The 9996-nt window shown below is 37.0% G+C and overlaps 2 protein-coding genes across 2 annotated transcripts; both read left to right on the plus strand.

Moving 5' to 3' along the window:
- The first annotated feature begins 1676 nt into the window (after positions 1-1676).
- Positions 1677-7281, plus strand: LOC131600576 (uncharacterized). The gene is made up of 6 exons (XM_058872719.1): positions 1677-1757; positions 5717-6057; positions 6152-6460; positions 6541-6657; positions 6737-7041; positions 7118-7281. Exons 2-6 carry the CDS (start codon positions 5722-5724, stop codon positions 7164-7166), a joined length of 1116 nt encoding a protein of 371 aa, XP_058728702.1. The 5' UTR covers positions 1677-1757; positions 5717-5721; the 3' UTR covers positions 7167-7281.
- LOC131600586 (uncharacterized) lies at positions 7138-8980 on the plus strand. Its single transcript, XM_058872728.1, has 8 exons — positions 7138-7375; positions 7462-7536; positions 7616-7902; positions 8006-8197; positions 8284-8394; positions 8494-8575; positions 8667-8762; positions 8848-8980. The coding sequence occupies exons 1-8, from the start codon at positions 7274-7276 to the stop codon at positions 8944-8946; spliced, it is 1044 nt and encodes a 347-aa protein (XP_058728711.1). The 5' UTR covers positions 7138-7273; the 3' UTR covers positions 8947-8980.
- Positions 8981-9996: the final 1016 nt, after the last annotated feature.

The following is a 9996-nucleotide window of genomic DNA, read 5'->3' on the forward strand; positions in this document are numbered from 1 at the left end:
AAAGCGCTCTGGTAGGGGGGTTTAATGAGAGTGCTTTTTAGTCAAAAGCGCTGGTATAGACCAGGCTATGAGAGCGCTTTCCAGAAGCGCTTTAGTAGCCTTTATTAATAAAATTAAAACCAAAAACACGCTTCTACTGTTTCTCACTTTCTCTCTCCCGTTTTCTCTGCACGCGAAACAGAAACCCTCATCGTCTTCTTCATCATCCTCCATCGCCCCTCCGTCCACCACCTTCGGTCCTCCGTCCACCACCATCGGTGCCGTCCACCACCATCGGTGCCGTCCACCACCATCGGTCCTCCGTCCACAACCATCGGTGCCGTCCACCACCGCGAAGTTCTTCTCCGATTCTCACGTCATCTTTCAATTTCGGTAATCTTCACAAACTTTGAATTGAGTTTTGATCATTGGATTTGCTTGTCGTTAGTTCTTGCGAATTTGTTTGAATTATCTGTTTATTACTCGAGATGCAATAGATTTGTTATAATGGAAGTGTTCATAATCTTGCTTTTGTGCATACTAACTGTTTGTGGAATGGATTGAACCAAGTATGTATCAATACTGCCTTGCTTTATGAAAATGTATTGGAATTGCTTGCATCTCCCATAACTGAAAACAGAAGCAAATAAATTGAGTTATTTTATTTTAAAAATTTCTATTGTTATGCTTCAAAGAATACTACTTCATACTCTGTACTAATTAGTGAACTGTTCAATTTTGTTTCATCATCGTCGCTCATGTGTTGATTGCAGCCAAAATATCTGAAAGTAAAGCAAATACAAGCTGAATAAATCAAGTACAGTAAAAATATACAACGAGTTTAAATGAAGTAGAACTAGAATGACAAAATATAAAACTTACAGTGAGTTTAAATGTGGCAGTGAGATAATGGATTCTGGAAGCTGTCCCGTTAGATCATTGTATGAAAATGTATCAATAGATTTTCAATAGTTTTGATCATTGGATTTGCTTGTCGTTAGTGCTCTAATTCTTTCACATGTAGAGATTAAGTAAGTGCTTATTGAGATAGGTGATTTTGTCTTGTTCTATTGCTACCATTTTCTTCTTGTCTTGTTCTATTGCTACCATTACCAAGTTTTTTTCTCTCATCTTTCACAACTTGCTCAATTTACAAATTCTTGTTACTATATATGAATTTATGAAGAAACATTATTGGTATTTTTACGGTTTAATCAATGAAATTGTTTGTGTAAAAAATGAAAGACATGGTTGGGTATCTCCGAGAATCTTCCATCTATGGATAGTTATTCTTTTTTTGTTGCTTTTCAATTCAACTTGATTAGTTCTAGTGTATAGCTTGTGTGTAGACTTAGGAAATGAATGATATTCCAAAACACATTTTTATTTAATTTTAATTTTAATTATTTGTATAGTAAAATATATGGTATGCATTTTCATGTTTGTCTCTTTTATTTTTTATGATACATGCAAGAACTTATTAAGTACTTTTTTTATTTAATTTTTGTTTTAAGTTAAATTAATAAATAGCTAAACATATTTAAATAATTTTTGTAAATTCGAGTGTTTGTAGTTACTATAGCTAATTGATAATTGATTTCATATCATTTTAAATAATGGAGTTCTATATTGGGGTTTTTTTGATATTGTGTTAGTAGTGGTGTATTTAACTGCATCGTGTGTGTGTTTAATTTTACAGTTACTTTGAAGTCTCTGGTTTCTACTTGTACAACGCCGATTCAAACCTACCCATCTCCCACATCAAGTCTATAACTCAGGTTACTATCCCTTTCTTCTTGCTTATAGTTTGTTATATTCTGCTTATAGTTTATTGTTTATGGTTCTATTTAATATCAATTTAGTGTCTCTCAACCAGTTTTTTGGTTTGTGGACTTATATTACCTTGAAATAAGGTAATGTCTTCTTTAAGAAATCGGGTATTCTGATTAGGTATTCTATTATGATGATAGCTATTTATTATCTTGACAGAATTCCTTATAGAAACGAAGAAGCACTTGTTTAGCTTAATTAAGACATGGATAAGACATGGATGAATTCAAACCGATTGTCGAAAGAGTACGAGAAAGGGGTATGGGAATTTGTTGAGTTTACGGTTGCGCACTCCAAAGACCCGCTTCGAATGCCGTGTCCTTGCTTGGGTTGCTGTTATGGGGGTAAGGTTGACGGGAATCAGTTGGGATCTCATTTACTACGGTTTGGAATTGATAGAAGTTATACATGTTGGACAATGCATGGTGAGAAAAGTAACGGGAATGCTGATTCGAGGTGTAATAGGAAGTATGCTTCAAACGACGATTGCACAGACACATACGATTGCGATCGAGTCGAAGAGATTGCAGAAGCGCTTGAAGAAGATCTTGCGGATTGTCCCAAAATGTTTGAGAGGTTGGTAAGCGATGCAGAGAAACCGTTGTATGATGGTTGTTCAAAATTCACAAGATTGTCTGCGGTGTTAAAGTTGTACAACTTAAAGGCGGACAACGGATGGTCGGATAAAAGTTTCACAGAGTTATTAGCCCTTATGAAAGATATGCTACCAGAGGATAATGTTCTTCCCAATCGAACGTATGAAGCCAAAAAGATGTTGTCCTCTATTGGCATGAGCTATGATAAGATACATGCATGTCCAAACGATTGCGTTTTGTTTCGAAACGAGTATGCAGCGTTGAATGAGTGTCCTAAATGTGGTGCCCCTCGATATAAGAAAAAGTTGTCTCCTGCTAAAGTCTTATGGTATTTTCCTATAATTCCGAGATTTAGACGCATGTATCGTAGTGAGACCGATTCAAGACACTTGACTTGGCATGCAGATGAAAGAATTATTGATGGAAAGTTGCGACATCCGGCAGACTCACCACAATGGATGAAAGTTGATACTGATTATCCTGAATTTGGAAAAGAAGCAAGAAACCTTCGGTTGTATACTGATGGAATGAACCCGCATGGTATTCAAAGCATCTCGCATAGCACATGGCCTGTGATTCTTATGATCTATAACCTACCTCTGTGGCTATGTATGAAGCGTAAGTATATGATGTTATCTATGCTAATTTCTGGGCCTAAACAACCAGGGAATGACATAGACGTATACTTGGCACCGTTAATCGAAGATTTAAAGTTTTTGTGGGACAACGGTGTGGAGGTTTACGATGGGTATAGGAAGGAAAGTTTCAACTTGAGGGCGATGTTGTTTGGAACAATTAATGATTTTCCAGCATACGGAAATCTATCCGGGTACAACAATAAAGGTCAAAAGGCGTGTCCTGTTTGTGAAGACGAAACCGATACGACACGATTGGAGCTTTGTCAGAAGAATGTCTTTCTCGGCCATCATAGATTCTTAAATCCTAATCATCACTACCGTGGGTGGAGAAAAGCATTCAACGGAAAGGCCGAACATGGTACAGCCCCGCCTTTTTTGTCAGGTGATCAAATTTTTGAAAAGGTGAAAGATGTGAGCACTCAGTTTGGCAAGCCTTTTGCACATTCACTTGTCAAGGGTGGGTGGAAGAAGAAGTCCATTTTTTTTGAACATCCATATTGGAAGTCGTTGTACGTAAGACATTTCCTGGATGTTATGCATATTGAAAAAAAATGTATTTGACAGCGTCATAGGTACGTTACTCAATATACAAGGAAAGTCTAAGGATGGCCTTAACATAAGGAAGGACATGGTAAACATGGGGATGAGAACTGAATTGGGACCCGTGACGAAAGGAAGACGAACATATCTGCCACCTGCTGTTTACACTCTATCTAGAAAGGAGAAGAAAACATTGTGTAAGTTCCTCAGTGAAGTTAAAGTTCCAGAAGGCTACTCTTCAGATATTAGAAGACTTGTGTCCATGAAAGACCTCAAGTTAAAGAGTTTGAAGACGCATGATTGCCATGTTATAATGGAACATTTTTTACCAATAGGTATACGTTCTATTCTGCCAGAAAAAGTAAGAAGCGCAATAACTAAGTTGTGTTTCTTCTTCAGGTCAATTTGCAGTAAGGTGGTCGATCCCGCGATCTTACCAACATTGCAAAAAGAGATAGTTGTTACTTTATGTGATCTTGAAATGTATTTTCCTCCCTCGTTTTTTGACATAATGGTTCATCTAGTCGTTCATCTTGTGAAAGAGACACAACTGTGTGGACCAGCTTATATGAGATGGATGTACCCTGCTGAACGTTATATGAAAATATTAAAAGGGTACGTGAAAAACAGAAGTCGACCGGAGGGTTGTATTGCCGAACGATACGTTGTTGAAGAAGCGGTTGAGTTTTGTACTGAATATCTGTCAAATGTTCAATCAATTGGACTCCCCAAATCTCATATTGTCGAAAAAAAGAAGGAAAAAGGCTAATTGGAAATAAAGTTGTGACAGTATCAATGGTCGAACGGGATCAAACGCACTTGTATGTTCTGCACAATGAGATTGAGGTTGAGCCGTATGTTGAAATGCACAAGGTTGTTCTCCGAGATTTAAATCCAAATAGAAATGAGAACTGGATAGTACGAGAGCACAATCGAAGTTTCATACCGTGGTTTAGGGGTCATATTTATTCAAAGTATCGTTCAGATCCTGCTTCAATAACAGAAAGGTTGAGATGTTTAGCCTATGGTCCAACTGTAATTGTGCTTTCTTATAGCGCATACGCTATTAATGGATACACATTTTATACCAAAGAACAGGATGATAAAAGTACTATGCAAAATAGTGGTGTTACCTTGGTAGCTGAAGCAATGCACATATCAAGTGCGAATGACTTAAATCCGAAATTTGCAAAATTGTCATATTTTGGGGTTATCGAGCGCATTTTGGTGTTTGATTACGCGAAGTTTCAGATTCCTGTATTTGGTTGCAAGTGGGTTGAAAATAATAGTGGCATACGAATGGATAAGTCAGGATTTTTGCAAGTGGATCTCAATAGGGTAGGGTACAAAGATGAGCCTTTCATTCTAGCCTCTCAAGCTAAACAAGTGTTCTATGTCAATGATCCGACAAGTACGAAATGGTCTATAGTGCTTTTATCTAACAAAATAGTTGATGAAAAGATTGAAGATCAATGTGATATTGGTGTTGGCATTGAATCTTGTACAAGAAACGATCAAAATGAGAATGAATCTTGTACTAGAAATGATCATAATGAGGGTATTTGGATCAATCCAACCGTCCGCGTTGTTAAGAGACGCGTAGAACACAATCCTACCAAGAAAAGAAAGAGACGTTAGTGATAAAGGTAATAGTATACATATTCCGACTAATTTGTTTTATTCAATTTGTACCGATTGTTTTAATCAATAGTATAGTACTTATTCAATTTTGGTGCATATTCTCGTTTTGTACATAACTTTTGAACCATGTATCCGTTTGTTGACTTCTTTACATGTAACTATACTATTTTGACGATTCCGGAGCTGCTCATGCACTTATCTTTACATTTCGGGACTGTTTTTTTATCGGTTTTGCTTCTGCCCGTAATCAAAAGTCGGGCTTAGGGTCTGAATTTCGGAAAACCGACTTTATTTTTGAGTCCGTGGGGACGTTTTACCATAGCCATGTAAATTTCGTTCAATTCCGACAACTTTATTTTTTTACGCTTATTTTGATTTGTACCGATTTCGTTTCCGATTTACTTGTACATGCATGGTTTGACTTCCATTTTACTTGTATAGATTGTTAGCTTATTAATAGTGTACTAATGTGCTTTAGTTTGTTTGATACAGGTTAAATGGCTCCGGATAGAGATGCTCCACCTGAAAACTCACAAGAAAGAGATGCTCAAGAAAGAGATGCCACGGATACAAATGCTCCACCTGATACTGAAGCAAAAGAAGTTGCACGAGGCATCACTATCATGAAGGGAATCGTTCGACATAGAGACCAAGGATTAGTATACCGATTGGAATGGAATTCTGAAAATCAAGCAATTGGTCCTAATTCTGCAAAGTTGACAAGTTATATTGGTAAACTTGTTCGTATGCATATTCCGGTCTCCGTAGCTAAATGGAATCTGAAAAGCGAAGACTTGGATGCGGAAAAAAAAGCGATTTGGGACGAGCTTCAGGTATATATCATATATGGTTAATTGTTGTTATTATCTTGACGATAAATTGTTTAAATTACTTATACTAACACACTATGAGTATGTTTTTTTGCAGAGGACTTTTGAGATACCAGATGATCGTAGACGCTACATACTTGGTTTGGCCGGCAAAAGATATAGAGGGTGGAAAGCTTTTTTGACAAACACTTATCTTAAGGATAAAGATGGAAACTTTCTTGAAGAGGCACCGGGACGGCAAAAAAAGTATGAGATCTTCATTGGTGAAGAAGATTGGGCTGAGTTTGTAAAGCAAAGAGATGAAGATTTTCGGAAAAGGAGTGCCAAGAATAGTGCGAGAGCATCCAAACCCGCATATCCATACAAAAAAGGGCGTTTGGGATATGCACGCTTGGAGGATAAAATTGTAAGTAAATAGAAATGCGTTTTAATTAATTGTCTAAATGTGTTTTATTTGACGATTTTATCATTTGTGTCAATGCATAGTTAGAGGAGACTAAAAGTGAGGAAACCTCACTTCCTGAACATGTGTTGTGGAGGGAAGCTCGTGTGGGCAAGGATCATGCTGTCGATCCCGAAGTTCAGAGAGTTTTTACTGAATGTGTAAGTATAATACTGTGTCTTTAATTAAATCAAATGTTTTTTAATATATAAATGATTTTTTAATGTAAATGAATTACAGGAGACCTTGTCGCAATCGGCATCCACCGGTGAGGGGAGCGTACTTAGTAGAGCACTAGATGCTCCTGAGTATCCCGGTCGGGTGAGGGGTAAGGGTCATGGTGTGACTCCAACCTCTTTTTACAAGAGTCCTAGGAGAAGAAATCCTTCAAATGAAGAAGTGTTGCAAAAGTTGGCGGAATTGCAAGCACAAGTCTCTGAATTGCAAAGAGATAAAGAAGCGTATATGAGAGAAAAGTGCAACACTTCATCGGTGAAAGAAACTATGATAAGGCTAGTATCAACTATCAAAGGAAATTTCCCGAGGTAATTATAATTTTTTTTCCTTTTAAATTGTTCTATTTTATTAATGATAATGACTTTATATTTACTATTGGTTTAGGGCATTTCATCTTGCCAACTATACTTATCGGAACCGAATTATCGACTAGTTGGCAAGGGAAAAGTGCACAACACTTTGGGAGATTTACTTCACCATAGACCGCTCCCGGATGGACACCTGAAAGTATCGGTGGATGTTGTAGTAGATCATGATGCGATGCTACCGGTACCTGACATGGTCTCAGAGACGACATTGCTGCGAGATGCAATAGGATCATTTGTTGCATGGCCCTCGGAGCTCATTACCATTAGTGATGAGGTATATTGAAAACGATTATGAATCATTTAGTTTTCGAATGTCAATTCTAAACCGTTTATTAATTATTTTTTACATTTTAATTTTAGACTGCTCCTATAAAACCCACAGTTAAGGGTAAAGGGATTTTACAAGAGGAGGAGTCCGTTGCATCACTAAAAGAGGTACATTTAAAGTGTTAATAATTAATCTGAATCTAAATCTGCATGATTTTATATTTTACCTAACTTATATGATTTTTAGGCATCCGCTCGGGAGTCACAACAAGTGACGCAGCAAGTTCGTACCGTACCACCCACTGGTCCTCCGAAGCCAGCGGGAAAAAAAGGCGGTGCTTTTGTGCCTCGGTACCGGTCGACGCTCGCAACAATGGTTGATATGTCCGATTTGAAGGATGGTGCTTTACGTGAAATCGTTATGGATGAAAGTGTCTTCGGTATTGAATTCAAGTCACTTATTACAATTGATGACTTGGAGGAGATTTTTAAGCATGATCAACTAGGCGTCACTAACATGCACTCATACATCCGGTAATATTCACTCATCCGATATATTATTTAATTAGTCCCACAATATAATTTATTTACACATTTCAATGAAAATAATCTAATGTTTATTATGTTTTTATTTAAGGTTGTTGTATGACAGAGTGTTGCGCGGGACTCCGTTGTCTAACAGATTCCGTTTCGTGTCTTCCGCCCACTGCAGCGGAATGGCAATTGCTTCGGAACCGGAATCAGTTAGACAGCGCTTAGTAGATAGTTTCATGTCCACCGGCAATACAGAAAGTCTGCATCTTTGGGCGTATAATACCCGACCAGTAGGGTTAGTTTCTCATTCTTTGTTCATCTTATCTCTGTTTCTTTTGTGTATAGCAAAATTTTCATATAACCTATTGTTTTAATTTATAGAGCACACTGGTTGCTGCTTGCTATCAACCCTATAAGGGAAGTCGTGTATTATCTGAATTCGGTAAATGGTGAATGGACCAATTATCCGGCCATGAAGGAAATCGTTGATTTGTAAGTGGGATCGTTCTAAATATATATTCGTGTATATTTATATATTTACTTATTTGTGGGATTGATCTAAACATATGCTTTTATATATTTGTTAATTAGATCAATACAAGTGTTCCGAAGTCAACGGGACGCACAGGTATCCCGAACTAAATCTAACAACATTACTTGGATCCAAGTGCAGGTACATTATTTTTCACAATGTTGCTTATAATATATTTATGCTACTTGATAAAACAACACAACTATAGAATCTTATTTGTTTTTCTATGTAGTGTCCGCAACAGCGAAACAGTTACGATTGCGGATACTTTGTTTTGAGGTATATGAAAGAAATCCTTCAGGCGAATCAATTAGAGATTCCGCTCATGGTATGAATTTATAACTTAAGATAATTTCATATAATTTGTTACATTTAACTAAATATATCATTCATATTATGTTTTTGTTTTGTAGTACCTTGACGAATTCCGTGCTGCTGCGTACCCGAAGCTTAAGTTGGAAGAAATCAAAGAAGATTTGTGTCATTTTTATATTAAGCGCTTTTTCATGTAGGATTTGTGTCGATTTGAACTATAATATTATTGATGTTGTAATGATGTATATATATAAAATTTTGGATATTATAATGGTATTATATTAGTATATATATTGTCTTACTGATGGCTGAAATAATATCGTCGAAAATAAATTACAGGTCGAAAATATTACAGGTTGAAAACATATTACAGGTCGAAAATATTACAGGTCGACTGGGAGGATTAAATTACAGGCTGCACATTAAAATACCTCATTTAGCAACGAAAGCGCTTTTGAAAAGCGCTCTTAAAGGCCCACCTACTAAAGCGCTTCTTTGTAAAAGCGCTGCCAAAGATTAATAAAAAAGCAAAAAAAAAAAAAAAAAAAAGCAACATACTAAAGCGCTTTTGGAAAAGCGCTCTTATAGGGGGGGCTATCAGAGCGCTTTTTCTAGAAAAAGCGCTCTTAAAGCCCACCCTATAAGAGCGCTTTTCCAAAAGCGCTTTAGTATGTTGCGTTTTTTTTATTTTTTACTCTCACAGGGGGGCCTATCACAGCGCTTTTCTGAAAAAAGCGCACTTAAAGGGAGGCCTACCAGAGCGCTTTTTCCAGAAAAGCGCTCTTAAAGGAGGGCCTACAAGAGCGCTTTTTCCAGAAAAGCGCTCTTATAGGGGTGGCCTACCAGAGCGCTTTCAGAAGCGCTTTTGTTAGCTACGCCAGCGCCACCTTTCACAGCGTTTTTAAGCGCTTTTAAAGGCTATAAAAAGCGCTTTAAAAGCCCTTCCTCGTTGTAGTGAATTGAGAGAAAAATGACTGCCAAACATTCTTTAGATTTGGAGAAGCTTCTTCATTTACACGAAATCGTCCAAAAATATTGAATTGTTGAATGTTCTCTATTTTTCACATTCTAGAGATCTGAATCTGGTTTAATGCATGTCACTAGACTAGTCCCTCTACAATCAGGTCTCACATATTCACAATTCAAACAATCTGTCATTTATATTCACTTATTATGTCAAATAAAATTGGACGTGTATTGAAAAAAACTCAAGTTTCGCATTGGTCAAATTCGAGGATTACTAAAGC

This window comes from Vicia villosa, linkage group LG1 (assembly GCF_029867415.1).
Source record: "Vicia villosa cultivar HV-30 ecotype Madison, WI linkage group LG1, Vvil1.0, whole genome shotgun sequence".
NCBI classification, from domain to species: domain Eukaryota; kingdom Viridiplantae; phylum Streptophyta; class Magnoliopsida; order Fabales; family Fabaceae; genus Vicia; species Vicia villosa.

Coding starts and splice junctions, on each gene's coding strand:
- LOC131600576 (XM_058872719.1), top strand. CDS start 5,722: ATGGCTCCGGATAGAGATGCTCCACCTGAAAACTCACAAGAAAGAGAT. Junction 6,058..6,151: donor CGATTTGGGACGAGCTTCAG/GTATATATCATA, acceptor GTTTTTTTGCAG/AGGACTTTTGAGATACCAGA. Junction 7,042..7,117: donor ATCAAAGGAAATTTCCCGAG/GTAATTATAATT, acceptor CTATTGGTTTAG/GGCATTTCATCTTGCCAACT.
- LOC131600586 (XM_058872728.1), top strand. CDS start 7,274: ATGCTACCGGTACCTGACATGGTCTCAGAGACGACATTGCTGCGAGAT. Junction 7,537..7,615: donor CCGTTGCATCACTAAAAGAG/GTACATTTAAAG, acceptor TATGATTTTTAG/GCATCCGCTCGGGAGTCACA. Junction 8,576..8,666: donor TTACTTGGATCCAAGTGCAG/GTACATTATTTT, acceptor TTTTCTATGTAG/TGTCCGCAACAGCGAAACAG.